The 23,885-nt window shown below is 38.2% G+C and overlaps 1 protein-coding gene across 1 annotated transcript in view; it reads left to right on the top strand.

The window, feature by feature from the left end:
• The window catches only part of MEIKIN (meiotic kinetochore factor), a 134,004-nt gene extending 110,119 nt beyond the window's left edge, over window positions 1–23,885 (top strand). The window contains exons 10-11 of the mRNA XM_070045181.1: window positions 18,499–18,622; window positions 21,240–23,885. Coding sequence (XP_069901282.1) covers window positions 18,499–18,622; window positions 21,240–21,316 — 201 coding nt within the window. The 3' untranslated portion in view covers window positions 21,317–23,885. The remainder of the gene's footprint in view (window positions 1–18,498; window positions 18,623–21,239) is intronic.

Below are 23,885 nucleotides of genomic sequence, written 5' to 3'. Positions count from 1 at the left end.
ACGCGCAGGCTCAGTGGCCATGGCTCACGGGCCTAGCCGCTCCGCGGCATGTGGGATCTTCCCGGACCGGGGCACGAACCCGTGTCCCCTGCATCGGCAGGCGGACTCTCAACCACTGCGCCACCAGGGAAGCTCTACTTTTATTTTTATTACTAACATCTTTACTAAATCTTTCATTCCATGAACGTTATATATTTCCTGATTTATTTAAGTGTTCCTCAATATTTTTCAATAAAGTTTTATTATTTTAACCAGAATGACCTTGTATTTTTTTTGTTAAACATATTCCTATGTACATTATATTATTTGATGCTGTGGTAAATGATGTCTTTTTATAATTTCATTTTTAACTTTTTGTTTATAGAGTATAGAAATACAAATGACTTGTATATATTTAGCAGAGCCAGCACTCTGCTAAATCTTATTAATGCTAATATATGTATATGGATTCTTTTGGATTTCTATGTAGACAGTCATATCATCTGTGCATAATAACAATTTTGTTTTTTCCATGAGAATTGTCCCTTATTGTCCTGGATAAGACCTCCAGTACAACATATTTCTTTTTTGAGATCTTAAGGGAAATTGTTTAAAAGGTTTCACTGTTGGGGCGAGTCAAGATGGCGTACTAGGAGGACATGGAATTTGCATCTCCTCACAACTAGTGCACCTACCAGGCACCCATGGGGTACCACAGACAGCTAAGGGGACAGGAGGAAACCCCAGTGACCGGGTAGGACATGGGGCATGGGGGGAGTGAAGGGGGAGGAGAAGTGGAGGCGGGGCAGGACTGGCACCCTGAGGGGCAGCTGGAGGAGGGGAAGGGATCCCATGCCCAAAGGGGGAAATTTTAGAACTATTGGGAGGGCAGAGGATCAAAAGGGAGTGTAGCCAGTGTTCCCCTGCCCACTTGGACCCCCAAGAACCTGCTGGGATCCTGGGCCTGATCCTCTGCCCACCTAGGCCCCCTCCAGCTGCGGGAGTCCTGAGGGGAGTGGGAAGGAGGGAAGGCGGAGCAAAAGTAAAGGCTGGACCTCCAGAATGGCACCCCTGAGGCGTGGCTGGGGGAGGGAAGGAGTCCCTACACCCAGCAGTACCCACCCACTGTTAGGGGTCCAGTAGCAATGGGGGAGACCCTGGGGAGACAGTAGGAGAGGGGAGGGAAGGAATGGAAGGGAACGGGGCCAGTGCTTTCCCTGTCCCAGAAGCCTGTTGGACTCCCAGGCCTAATCCTCTGCATTCAGAGCCTCCCTCCTGCTGTGCAGAGCCCAAGCCCCACCCCTACACCTCCACCCAGGGCCCTACCTCCAAACTCCGGAACCCTACACTCCAGAGGCTCTCCTTTGGACATGCTGCCTCTCCCCTTCCACACAGCTCCTAAGCAGAGGACCGCCCCACACTTGAACGTTACCCGCCTAGGCCCTGCCCCAGTCTCAAACGTCACCACCCTACCCACCTAGGTCCTGCCCCACACTAAACCCTGGCCCTGCCTAAGTTCCACCCCCTGCCTAAACTCTGCCCCCATAGCCAAGGCTTTTTTTTCTTTTTCCTTTTCTTTTTTCCTCTTTTAGTTTGGGGTGCTGTTTTACCTTGTTTTATTGATTGGGGTGCTGTTTTACCTTGTTTTATTTTGGTGTTTTTTCTTGTTTTTTTTAAATAAATATTTATTTATTTATGGCTGCATTGGGTCTTCGTTGCTGTGAGTGGGCTTTCTCTTGTTGCAGCGAGTGGGGGCTACTGTTTGTTGTGGTGTGTGAGCTTCTTATTTCGGTGGCTTCTCTTGTTGTGGAGCGTGGGCTCTAGGTACGTGGGCTTCAGTAGTTGCAGCACACAGGCTCAGTACTTGTGGCTTGCGGGCTCTAGAGCACAGGCTCAGTAGTTGTGGCGCATGGGCTCTGCGGCATGTGGGATCTTCCCGGACCAGGGATCGAACCCATGTCTCCTGCATTGGCAGGTGGATTCTCAACCACTGCGCCACCACGGAAGCCCTGTTTTAACTTGTTGATTCATTATTGTTGATTCTTTATATTTTTCCTAATAAATCTTTTATTTTTCTAATTTTATTTTACTTTATACTTTGTTAGTGATCTCTCCTTTTAGCTTGTTGCCCCCCCTTTTTTTCTTTTTCTTCCTGTGGTTTTATTTTACCTTGTTGCAGTTATTTCAATTACAGTTTTATTTTTCCTAATATATTCTTTATCTTTCTAATTTTATTTTGTTTTTTATTCTTTGATATTTTACTGCTCCATTTTTCTTTCTTTCTTCCTTTTTTTTTTCTTTTTTTTTTCACTGTGCCATGAACCTTGCGGGATCTTGGTTCCCATGGGGGAGGTTGGGCCTGAGCTCCTGTGGTGGGAGCTCTGAGTCCAAACTGCTGGACGAACAGTGAACCTCAGACCCCAGGGAATATTAATCGGAGTGAGGCCTCCTGGAGGTCCTCATGTCAGCACCAAGACCCAGCTCTGTCTAACTGCCTGCAAACTCCAGTGCTGGATGTCTCAGGCCAAACAACCAGTAAGACAGGCATACAGCACCACTCATTTAAAAAAAAAAATTGAAACGACAAAAAAATATGTTACAGTCGAAGGAGCAAGGTAAAAACCTACAAGACCAAATAAATGAAGGTGAAATAGGCAAATTACCTGAAAAAGAATTCAGAGTAATGATAGTAAAGATGATCCAAAATCTCGGAAACAGAATGGAGAAAATACAAGTAACATTTAACAAGGATCTAGAAGAACTAAAGAGCAAACAAACAGTGATGAACAACAAAATTACTGAAATTAAAAATACTCTAGAAGGAATCAATAACAGAATAACTGAGGCAGAAGAACTGATAAGTGAACTGGAAGATAAAATGGTGGAAATAACTGCCAGGGAGCAAAATAAAGAAAAAAGAATGAAAAGAATTGAGGACAGTCTCAGAGACCTCTGGGACAACATTAAACACACCAACATTCAAATTATAGGGGTCCCAGAATAAGAAGAGGAAAAGAAAGGGTCTGAGAAAATCTTAAAAGAGATTATAGTAGAGAAACGTCCCTAACATGGGAAAGGAAATACTCAATCAAGTCCAGGAAGCACAGAGAGTACCATACAGGAGAAACCTAAAGAAAAACTCGCCGAGAAACATATTAATCAAACTATCAAAAATTAAATACAAAGAAAAAATATTAAAAACAACAAGGGAAAAGGAACAAATAACATACAAAGGAATTCCCATAAGGTTAACAGCTGATTTTTCAGTAGAAAGCAAGCCAGAAGGGAGTGGCAGGACATATTTAAAGTGATGAAAGGGAAAAACCTACAAACAAGATTACTCTTCCCAGGAAGGATCTCATTCAGATTTGATGGAGAAATTAAAACCTTTACAGATAAGCAAAAGATAAGAGAATTCAGCACCACCAAGCCAGCTTTACAACAAAGTGCTAAAGGAACTTCTCTAGGCAGGAGACACAAGAGAAGGAAAAGACCTACAATAACAAACCAAAAACAATTAAGAAAATGGTAATAAGAACATACTATCGATAATTACCTTAAATGTAAATAGATTAAATGCTCCAACCAAAAGACATAGACTGGCTGAATGGATACAAAAACAAGACCTGTAGATATGCTGTCTACAAGAGACCCACTTCAGACCTAGAGACACATACAGACTGAAAGTGAGGGGATGGAAAAAGATATTCCATACAAATGGAAATCAAAAGAAAGGTGCAGTAGCAATACTCATATCAGACAGAATACACTTTAAAATAAAGACTATTACAAGAGACAAAGAATGCCACTACATAGTGATCAATGGATCAATCCCAGAAGAAGATATAACAATTGTAAATATTTATGCACCCAACATAGGAGCACCTCAATACATAAGGCAGATGCTAACAGCCATAAAAGGGGAAGTCAACAGTAACACAATCATAGTAGGGGACTTTAACGCCCCAGTTCACCAATGGACAGGTCATCCAAAATGAAAATAAATAAGGAAACACAAGCTTTAAATGATACATTAGGGCTTCCCTGGTGGTGCAGTGGTTGAGGGTCTGCCTGCTGATGCAGGGGACACGGGTTTGTGCCCCGGTCCAGGAGAATCCCGCGTGCCGCAGAGCGGCTGGGCCCGTGAGCCATGGCCACTGGGTCTGCGTGTGCAGAGCCTGTGCTCCGCAATGGGAGAGGCCGCAGCAGTGGGAGGCCTGCATACCACAAAAAAAAAAAAAAAAAGATACATTAAACAAGATGGACGTAATTGATATTTATAGGACATTGGACATTCCATCCAAACACAACAGAATACGCTTTCTTTTCAAGTGCTCATGGAACATTTTCCAGGATAGATAATATCTTGGGTCACAAATCAAGCCTTGGTAAATTTAAGAAAATTGAAATTGTATCAAGTATGTTTTCTGACCACAATGCTATGAGACTACATATCTATTATAGGAAAAAATCTGTAAGAAATACAAACACCCAGAAGCTAAACAATACACTACTAAGTAAGAAGAGAACACTGAAGAAATCAAAGGAGAAATCAAAAAATACCTAGAAACAAATGACAATGAAAACACGATGACCCAAACCTATGGGATGCAGCAAAAGCAATTCTAAGAGGAAAGTTTATAGCAATACAGTCCTACCTCAAAAACCAAAAGAGCCCCAAACAACCTAACCTTACACCTAAATCAGTTAGAGAAAGAAGAACAAAAAAAACCCCAACGTTAGCAGAAGGAAAGAAATCATAACGATCAGATCAGAAATAAATGAAAAAGAAATGAAGGTAACAGTAGCAAAGATCAATAAAACTAAAAGCTGGTTCTTTGAGAAGATAAACACAATTGATAAACCATTAGCCAGACTCACCAAAAAAAAAAAAAAAAAAAGGGAGAAGACTCAAACCAACAGAATTAGAAATGAAAAAGGAGAAGTAACAACTGACACTGCAGAAATACAAAGGCTCAGGAGAGATTACTACAAGCATCTATATGCCAATAAAATGGAAAACCTGGAAGAAGTGGACAAATTCTCAGAAAAGCACAACCTTCCAAGACAGGACCAGGAGGAAATAGAAAATATAAGCAGACCAATCACAAGCGCTGAAATTGAAACTGTGATTAAAAACATTCCAACAAACAAAAGCCAGGACCAGATAGCTTCACAGACAAATTCTATCAAACATTTACAGAAGACCTAACACCTATCCTTCTTAAACTCTTCCAAAATATAGCAGAGGGAGGAACACTCCCAAACTCATTCTACGAGACCACCATCATCCTGATACCAAAACCAGACAAAGATGTTACAAAGAAAGAAAACTACAGGCCAGTATCACTGATGAACATAGATGCAAAAATCCTCAACAAAATACTAGCAAACAGAATCCAACAGCACATTAAAAGGATCATACACCATGATCAAGTGGGGTTTATCCCAGGAATGCAAAGATTCTTCAATATATGCAAATCAATCATTGTGATACACTATATTAACACACAGAAGGATAAAAACCATATGATCATCTCAATAGATGTAGAAAAGCTTTTGACAAAATTCAACGTCAATTTATGATAAAAACTTTCCAGAAAGTAGGCATAAGGGGAACCTATCTCAACATAATAAAGGCCATATATGACAAGCGCACAGTCGACATTGTTCTCAGTGGTGAAAAACTGAAACCATTTCCTCAAAGATCAGGAACAAGACAAGGTTGCCCACTCTCACCACTGTTATTCAACAGAGTTTTGTAAGTTTTACCCACAGCAATAAGAGAAGAAAAAGAAATAAAAGGAATCCGAACTGGAAAAGAAGAAGTAAAACTGTCACAGTTTGCAGATGACATGATACTATACATAGAGAATCCTAAAAAGGCTACCAGAAAACTACTAGAGCTAATCAATGAATTTGATAAAGTTGCAGGATACACAATTAATTCACAGAAATCTCTGGCACTCCTATACACTAATGATCAAATATCTGAAAGAGAAATTAAGGAAACACTCCCATTTACCATTGCAACAAAAAGAATAAAATATCTGGGAATAAACCTACCTAAGGAGAAAAAAGACCTATGTGCAAAAAACTATAAGACACTGATGAAAGAAATTAAAGATGATACAAACAGATGGAGAGATATACCATGTTCTTGGATTGGAAGAATCAACATTGTGAAAATGCCTATACTACCCAAAGCAGTCTACAGATTCAGTGCAATCCCTATCAAACTACCAATGGCATTTTTCACAGAACTAGAACAAAAAAATGCACAATTTGTATGGAAACACAAAAGACCCCGAATAGCCAAAACAATCTTGAGAAAGAAAAACAGAGCTGGAGGAATCAGGCTCCCAGACTTCAGACTATACTACAAACCTACAGTAATCAAGACAGTATGGTACTGGCGCAAAAACAGAAATATAGAGCAATGGAACAGGATAGAAAGTCCAGAGATAAACCCATGCATGTATTATCACCTTATCTTTGATAAAGGAGGAAGAGTATACAGTGGAGAAAGACAGCCTTTGCAATAAGTGGTGCTGAGAAAACTGGACAGCTACATGTAAAAGAATGAAATTAGGACACTTCCTAACACCATACACAAAAATAAACTCCAAATGGATTCAAGATGTAAATGTAAGGCAAGACACTGTCAAACTCTTAGAGGAAAACATAGGTAGAACACTCTATGACATAAATCACAGCAAGATCCTTTTTGATCCACCTCCTGGAGAAATGGAAATAAAAAGAAAAATAAAGAAATGGGACCTAATGAAACTTAAATGCTTTTGCACAGTAAAGGAAACCATTAACAAGATGAAAAGGGAACCCTCAGAATGGGAGAAAATATTTGCAAACAAAGCAACTGACAAAGGATTAATCTCCAAAATATACAGTCAGCTCATGGAGCTCAATATCAAAAAAACAAACAACCCAATCCAAAAATGGGCCGAAGACCTAAATAGTCATTTCTCCAAAGCAGATATACAGATTGCCAACAAATGTATGAAAAGATGCTCAACATCACTAATTATTAGAGAAATGTAAATCAAAACTACCGTGAGGTATCACCTCACAGCAGTCAGAATGGCCATCATCAAAATATCTACAAACAATAAATGCTGGAGAGGGTGTGGAGAAAAGGGAACCCTCTTGCACTGTTGGTGGGAATGTAAATTGATACAGCCACTATGGAGAACAGTATGGAGGTTCCTTAAAAAACTAAAAATAGAACTTCCATATGACCCAGCAATCCCACTACTGGGCATGGACCCTGAGAAAACCATGATTCAGAAAGAGTCATGTGACACAATGTTCATTGCAGCACTATTTACAATAGCCAGGACATGGAAGCAACCTAAGTGTCCAACGACAGATGAATGGATAAAGAAGATGTGGCACATATATACAATGGAATATTAATCAGCCATAAAAAGAAATGAAATTGAGTTATTTGTAGTGAGGTAGATGGACCTAGGTTCTGTCATACAGAGTGAAGTAAGTCAGAAATAGAAAAACAAATACCATATGCTAACACATATATGTGGAATCTTAAAAAAAAAATGGTTCTGATGGACCTAGGGGCAGGACAGGAATAAAGACACAGACATAGAGAATTGACTTGACACAGGAGGGGATAAGGCAAGCTGGGATGAAAGTGAGAGAGTAGCACTGACATATATACACTACCAAATGTAAAATAGCTAGTGGGAAGCAGCTGCATGGCACAGGGAGATCAGCTCGGTACTTTGCAACTACCTAGAGGGGTGGGAAAAGGAGGGTGGGAGGGAGACACAAGAGGGAGGGGATATGGTGATATATGTATGCATATAGCTGATTCAGTTTGTTATACAGCAGTAACTAACACAACACTGTAAAGCAATTATACTCCAATTAAGATGTTTAAAAAAAAGTTTCCCTGTTAAGCTTAAAGCTTGTGCACGTTATTTTATAGATAACTTGTACTAAGCTGGATAACCTGTGGTAAGAAGCAAGTAAAAGAATTTTAGCAGCTGAATGAATAAAGGTTCATTTCTTGATCATGCTTTATGTCCATTGGGTTGACTTAGGGCCCTGCTCATAGAGCAGCCTGCATCTTGAATATTGCTAGAAATTATGCCAGTAAAAAAAAAAAAAGAAAACTCTGGAATGTCTTCTTACATTGGCAATTAAATATTCTGGCCTGGAAATGACGTTCATTACTTCTGCTCTAAACTCATTGGCCAGGGCTTCCCTGGTGGCGCAGTGGTTGAGAGTCTGCCTGCTGATGCAGGGGACACGGGTTCGTGCCCTGGTCTGGGAAGATCCCACATGCCGCAGAGCGGCTGGGCCCGTGAGCCATGGCCGCTGAGGCTGCGCGTCTGGAACCTGTGCTTCGCAACGGGAGAGGCCGCAACAGAAACTCATTGGCCAGAAATACTCACGTGTCCTTACTGAATCAGAAGGGGAATAGGAGGTGTATATTCTCCACAAAAAATAGAAAGTCTTTGAGAAACAATACTCAGGACTACCAATATCCTTTACTAGGTTGAGAACTTCCCCTTATTTCTAGTTTGCTATGATGTGAATGTGATTTTTATTAAAATTTTTTTCTGCATCTATTGGGTACATACTTCTTTGTTGAGAGCGATTTTTCTCTCTGCTCTGTGATGCTATCATTCCACTGTCTTCTCTCTTACATACTGCTGTTGGGACTCTTCTATTACCCTAATTGTCATTTCCTTGTATATTATATGTATGCAGGAAAGGGTTAGATTATAAGGCCTGCACTTTCCCAAGGTCCTCAGGCCTATCCTGTGGTGAGGCTCCTGGGAGATGATCTCTGAGCCCCTGGCATATCCTGACTGATAACAGTGTTTTTGTATGTTCTGAGCCAGGCCAGATAGTTTATGCTAGCAAGTGATTTATGGTAAACACCTGTTTTTGTTGCCTGAGGCTTTGGGCCACCTTGTATCAGTTTGACCTCTGGGGGACTGGGGTCTGAGTAGCTGAGGTCAGTCATGCAGGCACTGCATGCTTATGTGACTGACTCCAAATAGAAACCCTGATGCCAAGGCTCACTGAGCTTCCCTGGTTGGCAGTACTTTGTACATGGGAGAAATAAGTGTTCTCCATGTGACCTCAACTAGGAGTGGACAACTGGAAGCGTATCCTCCTGAATTCAGTTCTATATGCCTTTTCTTCTGGACTCCACCCTATGTGCCTTTTCCTTTTGCTGATTTTATCTTATTTTAATTTTTAAAAGTAATTAATTGTTTGTATTGAAGTAGAGTTGATTTAAAATATTATACTATTTTCAGTCGTATAGATAGTGATTCAGTGTTTTTGCAGACTGTACCCCCATTATAAGTTATTGTAAAATAATGGCTATAATCCCTGTGCTCTACAATGTATCCTTGTTGTTAATCTATTTTATACATAGTAGTTTTTATGTTACTCCAGTCCCCCTAATTTGTCCCTCTCCCCTGCCATCTCCACTTTGATAACCACAAGTTTGTTTTCTATATCTGTGAGTCTATTTCTGTTTTGTATATTCATTTGTATTATTATTTTTTTAGATTCCACATATAAGAGATGTCATAAAGTATTTGTCTTTCTTGGTCTGACTTATTTCATGAAGTATAATATTCTCTAGGTCCATCCATATTGCTGCAAATGACAGAATTTCATTCTTTTTTATGGCTAATGGTTCATTTTATATATATATATATGTGTGTGTGTGTGTGTGTGTGTGTGTATGTATATATTGCATCTTCTTTATCCATTTATCTGTCAACGGACACTTGGGTTGCTTACATGTCGTAGGCATTATAAATAGTGGTGCTGTGAACATTGTGGTGCATGTATCTTTTCAAATTAGTGTTTTCATTTTTTCTGCACATATACCCAGGAATGGAATTGCTGAATCAAATGGTAGTTCAATTTTTTCTTTTTGAGGAACCTCCATACTGTTTTCCATAATGGCCGCACCAATTTACATTCCCACCAACAGTGCACAAGGGTTCCCTTTTCTCCATATCATCTCCAACATTTGTTTTTTGTAGACTTTTTGATGATAGCCATTCTGACAGATGTGAGGTGATATCTTATTGTTGTTTCAATTTGCATTTCTTTAATAATTAGCGATGATGAGCATCTTTTCATATGCCTGTTAGCCATCTGTATGTCTTCTTTGGAAAAATGTCTATTTAGGTCTTCTAGACATTTTTTATTGGGTTGTTTGTTTTTATTGATATTGAGTTTTATGAGCTGTTTATATATTTTGGATATTAACCCCTTTTTGGTCATATTATTTGCAAATATTTTCTCCCATTCTGTAGGTTGTATTTTCATTTTGTTTATGGTTTCCTTTACTATGCAAAAGCTTTTAAGTTTACTTAGGCCCCATTAGTTTGTTTTTGCTTCTATTTCTTTGCCTTAGGAGACATTTTCAAAAAATATTGCCACTATTTATGTAAAAGAGTGTTCTACCTTTGTTTTCTTCTAGGAGTTTTATGGTTTCTAGTCTTGTATTTAGGTCTTTAATCCATTTTGTAATTTTGTATTTTTGTAAACGGTGTTAGAAAATGTTCTAATTTCATTCTTTTACATGTAGCTGTTCATTTTCCCCCAGAACCACTTGTTGAAGAGATTGTCTTTTCTCCACTGTATATTCTTGTGTCCTTTGTCATAGATTAATTGACCATAGTTGTGTAGGTTTATTTCTGTGCTTTTTATTCTGTTCCATTGATCTATGTGTCTCTTTTTGTGCCACTACTCTGCTGTTTTGATTACTGTAACTTTGTAGTATAGTCTGAAGTCTGGAAGGGTTATACCTCCAGCTTTGTTCTTTTTTCCCAAGATTATTTTGGCAACTCAGGGTCTTTTTGTTGTTCCATATGACTTTTAGGACTATTTGTTCTAGTTATGTGAAAAATGTCATGTTTATTTTGATAGGAATTGCATTAAATCTGTAGATTGATTTGGGTAGTATGGCCATTTTAAAAATATTAATTCTTCCAATCCAAGAGCACAGGATATCTTTTCATTTCTTTGTATCATCTTCAATTTCTTTCATCAATGTTTTATAGTTTTTAGAGTATAGGTCTTTCACCTCCTTGGTTAATTTTGTTCCTAGTTATTTTATTCTCTTCTCTGTGTGTTTAAACAGGATTGTTTTTGTATTTTTTACTTTCTTTGTGTATAGAAATGCAACAGATTTCTGTATATTAATCTCATGTCATGCAACTTTACTAAATTCATTTATTATTGCTAATAATTTTGGTGTAGAGGCTTCAGGATTTTCTATACAAAGTATCGTATTACCTCTTCTCTTCCAATTTGGATACATTTTCTTTGTTTTTCTTACCTTATTGCTGTGGCTAGGCCTTCCATTACTATGTTAAATAGAATTGTTGGGAATGGGCATCTTCTGCCCACTGTGTTCTTTCTGATTTTAGAGGAAAGACTTTCAGCTTTTCACCATTGAGTATGATATTAGCTCTGGGCTTGTTGTAAATGGCTTTTATTAAGTTGAGATATGTTCCCTCTGTACCCACTTTGATGAGAGTTTTTATCACGAATGGATGTTGAATTTTGTCAAATGCTTTTTCTGTGTCTATTGAGATGATCATGTGATTTTTATCTTTGCTTTTGTTATTGGGTGTATCACACTGATTGATTTACGAATATTGAACTGTCCTTGTGACCCTAGAATAAATCCAACTTGATCATGTATATGATCCTTTTTATATATTACTGGATTTGGTTTGCTGATATTTTGTTGAGGATTTTTGCATCTATATTCATCAAAGATATTGGCCTGTAATTTTCTTTTTTTTGTAGTGTCTTTGTCTGCTTTTGGTATCCGGGCAACGGTGGCCTTATAGAATGAATTGAGAGTGTTCTTTCCTCTTCAATTTTTGGAATAGTTTGAGAAGGATAGGTATTAATTCTTTTTTATATGTTTGGTAGAATTCCCTTCTGAAGCTCTCTGGTCCTGGACTTTTGTTTGCTGGGAGCTTTTTTTAAATTACAGATTCTATTTCACTTCTAGTGATTGGTCTGTTTAAATTATTTGTAGCTTTTTGGTTCAGTCTTGGCAGGTTGTATGCTTCTATAAATTTGTCAGTTTCTTCCAGGTTGTCCAATTTGTGGACATACTAACTGTTCATAGTATTATCTTATGATTTTGCGGGGGTATTTCTTTGTTGTCAGTTGTTATTTCTCCTCTTTCATTAATTATTATTATTTTTTTCATTCATTAATTATTTTGAGTCCTCTCTTTTATCTTCTTGATGAACCTGGCTAAAAGTTTATCAATTTTTAAAATCTTTTTTAAAAAAACAGTTCTTGGTTTTATTGATCTTTTCTATGGTTTTTATCTCTATTTTACTTATTTCCTCTCTAATCTTTATCCTTCCTTCTGCTGACTTTGGGCTTTGTTTGTTCTTCTTTGTCTAATTCTTTTAAGTGGAATGTTAGGTTGTTTATTTGAGATTTTTCTTGTTTCTTGAAGAAGGCTGTATTGCTATAAACTTCCCTCTTAGAAATGTTTTTGCTGCATCTCATAGATTTTGGGAACTTTTTTTTCCATTTCATTTGTCTTGACGTATTTTTTGGTTTACTCTTCGATTTCATCATAGACCCATTGGTTTTTTAGTATCATGTTGTTTAGTCTCCACACGTTTGTTCTTTTCCCATTTTTCCTTCTGTAGTTGATTTGTATTTACATACCATTGTGGTTGGAAAAAAATGCATGATAATAATTCCTATCCCTTTACATTTGTTGAGGCTTGTTTTGTGGCCCAGTATGTGATTTACCCTGGAGCACTTTCTATGTGCACTTGAAAAGAATGTGTATTCTGCTGTTTTTGGATTTAGCGTCCTATAGATATGTATTAAGTACAACCAGTCCATTGGGTTATTTAGGACCACTGTTTCTTTATTGATTTTCTGTCTGGATGATCTGTCCATTGATGCCAGTGGGGTGTTAATGTACCCTACTATTACTGTATTATTGCTGATTTCTCTCTTTATGTCTGTTAGTATTTGCTCTATATATGTAGTTGCTCCTGTATGGGTGCATATATGTTAATGAGTATAATACCCTCTTCTTGTATTGATTCCTTTATCATTGTGAATGATAATTAATCTTCATCTTTGTTATAGCCTTTGTTTTAAAATCTATTTTGTTTGATATGAGTATTGCTATCCCCACATTCTTGTTGTTTTTGTTTACATGAAATATATTTTCTATCCCCTCACTTTCAGTTTTTGAGTTTTGTGTGTGTCTTTAGCCCTGAAGTGAGCCTCAGATAGGCAGCATATTGAAGAGTTTTTTTTAATCCAGTCATCCACGCTATGTCTTTTGGCTGGAGCATTTAGTCCATTGACACATAAAGTAATTATTGTAGGTATGTACTTATGCCATTTTATTACTTTTTTCCAGTTGTTTTTTGTAGTTGTTCTCTGTTGATTTCTTCTTTTTGTTTTTACCATTGTGATTTGATGATTTTCTTTAGTAGTGTACTTGGGTACATTTCTTTTTGATTTCTCTTTATCTACTGTAGCTTTCTGATTTGTGGTTACCATAGAAATAATATTGACCCAGGATTATATCTACTTGTTTTAAACTTGTATTCATTTAAGTTCAAACACATTCTAAAAGATCTCCATTTTTTACTCCCCTCCCCAACATTTTGTGTTTTTGATGTCATATTTTACATCTTCATGCTTATCCTTTTGCTGGTAATTGTAGTTGTAGTTGCTCTTACAATATTTTGTCTTTTAATCTGCACAGTGGTTTATTTAAGTAATCTTCAATCCTTACTATATACCTGCCTTTCCTAGTGGAATTTTCTCTTTCCTCTAGATTCTTACTTCTTTTCCATTTAGAGACCTTTCAACATTTCTTTTAAAGTAGGTTTAATATTGATGAATTCTTATAGTTTTTCCTTGTTTGAGAAGCTCTTTATCTCTCCTTCTATTCTAAATGATAATACTGCATAGAGTACCCTTGGTTGTAGGTTTTTCCCTTTTAGGTCTTTGAAAATATAATGCTGCTCCCTTCTGGCCTGCAAAGTTTCTGCAGAAAAATCAGAGGATAGCAAAAAGGGAATTCCCCTGTATATGACTCTTTGTTTTTCTCTTGCTGCCTTTGGAATTCTCTCTTTATCTTTAACTTTTGCCATTTTAAGTATGATGTGTCCTGCTATGGGTCTGTTTGGGTTCATCTTGTTTGGACCCTCTGTGCTTCCTGTACCTGGATATATGTTTCCTTTTCTCGATTTGCGAAGTTTTCAGCCTAATTTCTTCAAATACATTTTCAATCCCCTTTTCTCTCTCTTCTCCTTCTGGAAACCCTATAATGTGAATGTTGTCACACTTAATATTATCCTAAAGATCTCATAGGTTGCTTTTTTTTTAAAATTTGTGTTTCTTTCTGCTGTTCTGATTGGATGATTTACATTATTTTATCTTCTAGGTCACTTATGCATTCTTCTGTATCACTTAGTCTGCTATTCATTCCTTCTAGTGTGTTTTTTAATTTCAACTATTGAATTTTTCATTTCTGATGAGGTCTTTTTTATATTTTCTCTTTCCTTGTTAAAATGATCAGTGTTTAGATCAATTATTTTTCCTAGTTCAGTTAACATTTTTATTACCAATGATTTGAATTCTTTATCTGGTAAATTGCTTATTTTTATTTGTTTGTTTTTCAGGGTTTTTTTCCCTTGCTCTTTCAATTGAGGGCAGTTTCTCTGCCTTTTTGTTTTGCTTAACTTTCTCTGCCTCTTGGAATTTAAATCAAACAGTTACCTGTTATGGTCTTGAAGAGGTGTTCTTACATGGGAGTTTTTCTCTGTAGACTGTATGTGCTCAGTGCCTTTGGTGGGAGGGATGGATTTGATGTGGACACCAGTCATGCCTTTCTTCAGTGTTGCTGGCAGCTATCACCTTGGAGGAGGTGGGGCTGGAGATGGAGGGGCTAGAACTTGCACAGGCTGTGAGGCAGGACTTCCTCTCTGCTGCATGGCTGTAACAACCCAGTCACAGCGGGTTGTGATCCCAAGCTGCTGGAGTAGAAGCCCTGAGGGTTGGGCTCATGCTGGCTCTGTTTTTAATTGTTTTTCCTTCTCCCTGCACCAGGACCTTTGCCCCAAAGGAGGGCTTGTGTACCTACAGAAGTCCAATGCTCTGCCTGTGTTCGTCACATTTTTTCCCAGGTCGTGGCTGCTCCAGATATAGACCTGTGGTGTGGCATGGAGTGAGCCACACTCAGCTTGGGCTGGGGTACATAGCGAGGTGGTCGCGGGGAAACCCAGTGGCTGTGCTGTTGTCAGAAGTCTGGGCTGTTTCTGGGGTGCTGCTTGAGTAAACACCAGCAGTCAGCACTGCTGCTCTACCTTGGCTGTGCCCCAGAACCGGGTCACCTCTGCATCCCAAGGTCAAGTCTTTTCCCCTGAGCTGCTGCCCTAGATTCAGTGCCACGCGGTGGCATGGAGTGAGCTGTGCTGGGGCATTCACTTCACTCAGGTTGGGGAGTGCTGTGAGGTGGCTGCTGGAAACCCAGCAGCTGCTGGGGCAGACCTCTGTCTTACCTGCCTGGGGGCAAGCCAGTACCTGTGCACTCCTCATGAGTGAAATCCAGGTTTCATCAACCTTTCTGTCTCTCCCAGTGGTTTTCCAACCAGCCAAAGGGCGAATGAGTAGATTCTCCCAAGAAAACTCTGGTACTGTTCAGTATCAGAAGGATGGAAAATGAATTCTGGGCAGGAAAATTGCAGATGTCTACTTCAGAGGGTGATATGAATTTTACATTTGAAGAGGTTTCTGTATAATCTTTATTTAAAATAGGAGGAGCCCTTCATAAATATGTATCTCTACTTCTGAGTTCTAAGAGACAAGATATGTCATGTTTGAAAGATACGGTATTTCTTTATTCTAGAGACGGTCTGCTTGACGGGATATTGTCTAAATTAACTGACAATCCCTATCAAATTACCAATAGCGTTTTTTACAGCCCCTTTGGTACTTACTTTCTTGTTATTATAGTGAAATTATATGAGGATGTGAAATGTATTTTGTCCATCATTTCTGCTTAAAACTATTCTGAGCTGAATCTTGAAGAACAACTCTGACACTGACCTTGACCCTGATCATTTATTTTGTTGCTCTTATTTGATGAGAATCCTATGGACCTAAATTGGAGATCTCATCCTCCTAAGATTTGTGTCTGTTTCTACTACAAGTGTAGCTAGGGTTGAGTATCAATCTGGGACCATTTTGGTCCCCTTTAACGATTCTGGTTTTTTGTCACAATCTCAGGTTCAGCATTCCTTTCTTCCTGTTGGCCCATTTACGGTGTCCTGTTCTGAGCCAGTCCCTGTGTCTAGTGGCATGGAATACATTGATTGGCTAGGCTGGGTCTTGTGACCTTGTTGGTGCTCAGAAGTGTTATCAGTGGTGCTGGGAAAACTGGACAGCTACATGTAAAAGAATGAAATTAGAACATTCTCTAACACCATGCACAAAAATAGACTCAAAATGGATTAAAGACCTAAATGTAAGACCAGATAGTATAAAATTCCTAGAGTAAAACATAAGCAGGATACTTTTTGACATAGTCGCAGTAATATCTTTTTGGATCCGTCTCCTAGAGTAATGGAAATAAGAACAAAAATAAACAAATGGTATCTAATTAAACTTAAAAGCATTTGCACAGCAAAGGAAACCATAAACAAAATGAAGAGACACCCTACAGAATGGGAGAAAGTATTTGCAAACAATGCAACTGACAAGGGATTAATCGCCAAAATATACAAACAGCACATGCAGCTTAGTATCAAAAAACCAAACAACCCAATGAAAAAATGGGTAGAAGACCTAAATAAACATTTTTCCAGAGAAGACATACAGATGGCCAAAAACCACATGAAAAGATGCTCAACATTGCTAATTAGAGAAATGCAAATCTAAACTACAGTGGAACCCTCCTACACTGTTGGTGGGAATGTAAATTGGTACAGCTGCTATGGAGAACATTATGGAGTTTCCTTTAAAAACTAAAAATAGAGCTACCATATGATCCTACAATTCCACTCCTGGGCATATATCTAGAGAAAACTATAATTTGAAAAGGTACACGCACCCCAGTGCTCATTGCAGCACTATTTACAGTAGCCAAGACATGGAAGCAACTTAAATGTCCATCGACAGATGAATAAAGAAGATGTGGTATATTTATACAATGGAATATTACTCAGCCATAAAAAAGAATGGAATAATACCATTTGCAACAATATGGATGGATCTGATCATCATACTAAGTAAAGTAAGCCAGACAAAGACAAATATCATATGATATCGCTTCTGTGTGGAATCTAAAAAAAAACCAATATAAATGAACTTATTTACAAAACAGAAAGAGACTCACAGGCCTAGAAAACAAACTTATGGTTACTAAAGGGTAAGGGGGGGGGTGGGGGGAGGGATAAATTAGGAGGTTGGGATTAATATATACACACTACTATATATAAAATAGATAACCAGCAAGGACCTACTGAATAGTACAGGGAACTATACTCAGTGTTTTATAATAACCTATAAGGGAAAAGAATCTGAAAAAAAATATATATATATATAAAACTGAATAAATGAACTTATTTACAAAACAGAAAGAGACTCACAGGCCTAGAAAACAAACTTATGGTTACTAAAGGGTAAGGGGGGGGTGGGGGGAGGGATAAATTAGGAGGTTGGGATTAATATATACACACTACTATATATAAAATAGATAACCAGCAAGGACCTACTGAATAGTACAGGGAACTATACTCAGTGTTTTATAATAACCTATAAGGGAAAAGAATCTGAAAATATATATATATATATAACTGAATCATCACTGCACTGTATACCTGAAAGTAACACGATATTGTAAATCAGCTATACTTCAATGTAGAAAAAAGTTATAAAGGTAACCAGTAGAAAGACTAAACGTTAGTGCTATGGGGGAAGGGATGTAAAGTGGTATAAAAAGGTGATTTAATTTAATCTATCAATTATAGAAGAAATAAATATTCCTCATAAAATTTCAAAAAAAATTAACTGAGTTGGGAAATCAAGGAAATCTAGTGTTTGGCTCTGACTTAAATTTATATTTATGTTTTAACTCAGTAAATCCTGTAAACTTTCTCTCCCACTTTGGAGTGCTTGAATCTCAACTCATTACTTTCTCTCTGTTTTTAAATAAGTTATCTAACCTCTCTGAACATAAGTTTCCTTGTTTTACAAATGGGAGTAATATAATCTGCTTTGCTGGTTCTTGGGAATATTAAATAAGCAAATGTTTTAAAACCAATTACCTAGTGTCTGGAGTGAAATAAGCATTTCATAGATGCTTTCTATTGTTAATATCTATGAAATATATGGATATTGAGACTATTTGCCTTTGAAATAAAATAAAACAATCTATAGATATAGTACCTGGAAAAAATATGCAATATCTGCTTTTTTCTTTTGCAGTTTCCTTCAAATACATCAGAAATATGTTGTATTATTAAAGCATCACCAGGAACTAGACAAGTGGAAAGTAAAGCTGTTATTGTAAGGAAGAAGAAGTATTCTCTTCCTGAAGATACTCCTGAAGGTACTGTAGTATGAATGCAGAACCTACTTTTTGGAAGACACCAAACATTTTTTAATTGTAAATTCCTTATGTATACAGGAAGTTCAATTATAGATTGTATTCTGAGAGTTCTGGCATAAAGTGGAAATGGTAAAATTATTAAAAACTTGGTCAGGTTTCAGAACCTGAGCAAAATAGTTTTTTGAAAGTCAGATACTTCATCTCTTGAAAAATTAGCTTATGCCATTGATTTAAAGTGTGTTTATCTAGGATACTTCCTCTTATAACTATCTGAAATTTAGTGTTGTTGGGTTTCATATTTAGTAGGTATTTCATTTTTAAAGATATGGAGATATTTTTGCATTCACTTAACATTGGTTGAGCACTTCCTCTGTGAAAGGCACCTTATTATAACTTCTTTATTTCTCACTATTACTTTATGATGACAGGATGTATACTCTGTCCTCATTTAATATATTAAGAATCTGAGGCTTAAAGTATTATAGTATGAAATTTGTCTAAGATCACACTGCTTCCGAGTGGTGGAGAGGAATTCAATCTTTAAAGGCTTCTAAACGCCAAGTTTAGGTTTTTCTGTACTTCTCTCACTGCATATCAGGCAGAATGTCTAATTACTCGATGGAGCTTGGGCACCTTCGAAAGGTAAGCAGGCAGTGAAGCAATTGAAACTTAATAGGTTATGTATAACTTGATCCTTGTCCCCATTTCCTCCACAGAATGTGCCCTGAGCACTCCTGAAGTCCACAGAGATCTTTTTATTTTCCTCTAAGTTCCTTGACTACTTAATTCGATGACACTCATTTGACACTGAATAATATACTACTACCTGACATAATTTACAATGCTGACTTTTCATATTCTTTAGGTTATGAATTTTTCAAGGACAGAAACCACATACTAGACTTCTTTCTATGTCTATCTCTGATAGCTTTTTTAGCATAGTGGTAGGGAATAGTAGATGCCATATCAGTCAGGATTCTACCAAAGAAACAGAGCTAGTAGGACATATATAGCCACAATCTATGTATACGTATACAAAGAGATTTATTTCAGAGAATTGACATACGCAATTGGAGGGTCTGGCTGAAAACTCTAGGGCAGGCTGGAAACTCTTGGGCAGGAGCTAATGATACGGTCAGTCCTCAGGAGGAATTTTTCTTCTTCAGAGGAACCTCAGTTTTGCTCTTAAGGTCTTTCAGTTGATTGGATGAGGCCTACCTACATTATCAAGGATAATTTCCTTTACTTAAAGTTAGTTATTACGTATGTTAGCTGAACCTACAAAATACCTTCACAGCAACACCAAGATTAGTATTTAATTTAATTGGGTAATGTTGCCTAGCCAAGTTGACGCATACAACTAACCATCACAGTCCACTCCATGTCAACTATGCATTCATACACATCTCCTTAAACCATATTTAATCTCCAAATAAAGACAATAACAAAGTCATACTTCTGCCTAACATAATACAACTGCTGTAAATAAAACTGAAAATATACTAACTCCTTCCCCAGAAGAGGATGGGTGATGTTTGTTCTTCTGCTTGATATCATATAACTTAAATACTATGATATAAAGTTAACTGATATTAATACAACTTATGTTATATGACATGGGCATGAGAGAGAGAAGAAAACAAAGATATTTGCTTGACTAGTCATGTGGTCATAACGGGTATTTATAACTACCTTCCTCCACTACCCATTTCATATTCCCTCTCCCCTCAGTAAGCATCTCAGCTGGTTGTGGTTCTTTAACTGGTCAGGTGACACAACCCTCATTTCTGAAGGGCCCGTGCTGTTAGTAGTCCTGCTTAGATTGGGTTATTGTAGTTTTCCATTGACCTTAATCATGGGGCATGGTAGAAGAGATGCTCTAAATGATCTCCTGTATTCCAGACATACTCTTCCTTACCTCCATCATGGAGTAGTAGTCCAGTTTCCCGTTGGTAGTCAGGATCAATCACCCCAGCCAGCACAGTAAGTTCCTTCTTTTCCTGTTGACTCAGAGGCATGAGAAGCTCAAAGTGGCCAGGTGGCTGTCTTAATTTCTAGTTCAGTGGAATCATTGTTGTGACTCCTGCATTACTCCCTTTGGAACTAAGACCTCTAGACCTGCAGAGCATAAAGTCATGGCAAAAGGAGGCAAAAATTTTGCAGTGGGTCACCAGGGGTAGTATTGAATAGTCTCACTTCCATTTCTACCGCTTGACTCCTGGGCCTGTGAATCCTGGCCATGGGAGAAACAGTACCATGTATTGGATGCTGATTCAGAGCATACACAACCTTCTGCAGAACCTTGCCTCAGCCCTGCAAGGTATTGCCACCTAGTTGGTGCTATAACTGAGTATTCCAAAGGCCTTTCCATCATTCTGTCAGGCCAGCTGCTTCAGAATGGTGGGGAACATGGTAAGACCAGTGAATTCCATGAACTTGGGTCTATTGCCAAACTACTTTTGCTGTGAAGTGAGTTCTGTAATCAGAAACAATGTTGTGGGATACCATGATGGTGGATAGGGCATTCCATAAATCTTTGGTTGGTGATTTTTAGCAAAAGCATTATGTGCAGGGAAGGCAAATCCATATCCAGAGTAATTTATTCTTACTATTCCAGTAAGAATAAAATGCTGCCCTGATCATGATGGAAGTGGACCAATGCAATCAACCTCTTGCCACCAGGTAGCTGGCTGACCTCTCCAGGGAATGGTGCCATATCAGAGACCAACTAGGTGTTGGTCTCTGCTGCTGACAGATTGGGTACTCAGCAGTGGCTGTAGCCAGGTTGACTTTGGTGAGTGGAAGTCTGTTTTGCTGAGACCATGTATAACCTCCATCCCTGCCACTATGGCCACTTTGTTCATTGGCTTATTGGGTGATGACAGGGGTGGCTGGGGAAAGAAGCTAATGGGTATCCACATAACAGGTCATCTTATCCACTTGATTATGAAAATTTTCCTCTGCTTAGATAACCCTTTGGTGAGTGTTCATGTGGGACACATATATCATCATGTTTTTTGCGCATTCAGAGAGTTCTATCCACATGCCTCTTCCCATATTTTCTTGATACCAATTTTCAAATCATGTGCCTTCTGAGTCCCTGACCATCTAGCCAGACTATTGGTCACAGCCCATGAATCAGTATATAATCAAACATCTGGCCATTTCTCCTTCCAGCAAAGTGAACAACCAAATGTACTGCTTGAAGTTCTGCTCACTTCATCCCTTCACCAGTTTCCTTCAGGGATGTCCCAGAAAGAAGCTGTAGGTGCTATAGCTGTTCACTTTCAGATGGTGTCTGCATATCTTGCAGAACCATCTGTAAACGAAGCCTTAGCTTTATTTTCCTCAGTCACCTGACCATAGAGAACTCCCCATGATGCCATTAAAGCAGGCAGGGAGAGAGAAGATAATGTACCGGGAGTAGGGGCCACGGGCATCTGGGCCACTTCCTCATATAACTTACTTGTGCCTTCAGGACCTGCTTGAGCTCAGTCTCATATATACTGTTTCCATTTGCTAACAGAGTGCTGCTCTTCACAGCCAACTTTATGGCTTGGTGCATCAGACAACACACAATTCATGATGGGTAGCTCAGCTCTCATTGTAACTTTGTGGCCCATGGTTAAATATTCAATCTCTACTAAGACCTAGTAGCAGAGCAAAAGCTATTTCTCAAAAAGAGAGTAATTACCCACAGAGGATGGCAGCGCTTTGCTCCAAAATCCTCAGGGCCTGTACTGTGATTATTCACCTACAAGCTCCAAACAGCATCTCTTTCTGCCACTGACATTTCAAGCACCATTGGATCTGCTGGACTATATGGTACAAGTGGCACAGTAGCCTGGACCTTTTGCAGAGCCTTCTCTTTATTCTGAGACTCCCTCAAAACCAGCAACTTTTTAGGTCACTTAGTAGGTGGGCTGGAGTAGTACACACAAATGAGGAAATATGTTGACTCCAAAATCTAAAATGGCCCACTACATGTTGTCTCCTTTTTGGTTGTAGGAGAGGCCAGATGGAACAACTTATCCTTTACCTTATAAGGCATATCTCTCATACCACTGGAACCCTAGAAGTTTCACTGAGATGGAAAAGAGACCCAGCAATTCCACTTCCCTGGACACTAAAGACCCAGCAATTCCACTTCCAGTCTGTTTTGCTGAGACCATGCATAACCTCCATCCCTGCCATCATGGCCACTTTGTTCAGTGGCTTATTGGGTGATGACAGGGGTGGCTAACATATATATGACACTGTATATATATATACAGTGTATCCACTGTAATGGGTACATATGTTCATCATAAGATATATACTAGCATGTTCATAGCAGCACTGTTGGTAATAGCTTCAAACTGGAAACTATCCGAATATGCCCATCAACAGTAGAATGGACAAATAAACTGTGGTATATTCATTCATTAGGGTGCTATATAGCAGTGAGAATCAACAGTATATAGTTACTTGCAACAATATTGATGAGTCCCACATAAGAAGCCAAACACAATACAGTACATTTAATATTACTTATATTTAGTACAAAACTAGGCAAACTAAACTATGATGGAAATCACCACAGTGGGTGTCCTTGTTGGGGAGCGGGTATTAACTGGAAAGCGTTATAAGAGGGAATTCTAGGGTACTGGTAGTGTTCAGTTTCATTATCTGGATGCTGGTTACATGGGTGTGTTAAGTTTCTGAAGACCCAACAAGCTGTACAGTACACATATGTGTACTTTTCTGTGTGTATGTTATACTTCAGTAAAATGATAAAAATAAACTTGTCTTAATTTGATCTTTTTGGCCTATCATATTAATTTATGACAGCAGGTAATGTCACAATTCTGGGTTTAATTATTCAACAAATCAAAACTAAGTTGTATCTAGGAAGTTCTTTTGAGTGTTCAGACCAAAATTATTATTATTATTATATTATTTTCATATACAAAAAGATAAAACTTGAAACAGTTTTAGATTTTTCCTCCTATTCTGTTGGGGTGCGGCTGCTTCTTCACACAGGGGAAAATACTACATTCACATCAGTTTATTTGAGGACCCAGTGCCGAGTTCAAGCAGCAAAACCCCAACTTAGCAGATCTAATTTCAAACTTGACACTCATTTCTAAAATTACCACAGTAAAAAGGAACAAAGATCCACTGCAAATGAATGAACTATGATACAATGTTCTCTCCGAAATGTCTTCATTTTGCAGCTGTAATTACATGGATGTCTGCTTTAGGCCATTTTAGATGTGTGCGG

The sequence above is a fragment of the Globicephala melas genome, chromosome 3, assembly GCF_963455315.2.
Source record: "Globicephala melas chromosome 3, mGloMel1.2, whole genome shotgun sequence".
NCBI lineage: Eukaryota > Metazoa > Chordata > Mammalia > Artiodactyla > Delphinidae > Globicephala > Globicephala melas.
This window is presented reverse-complemented; position numbering and strand designations above follow the sequence as displayed.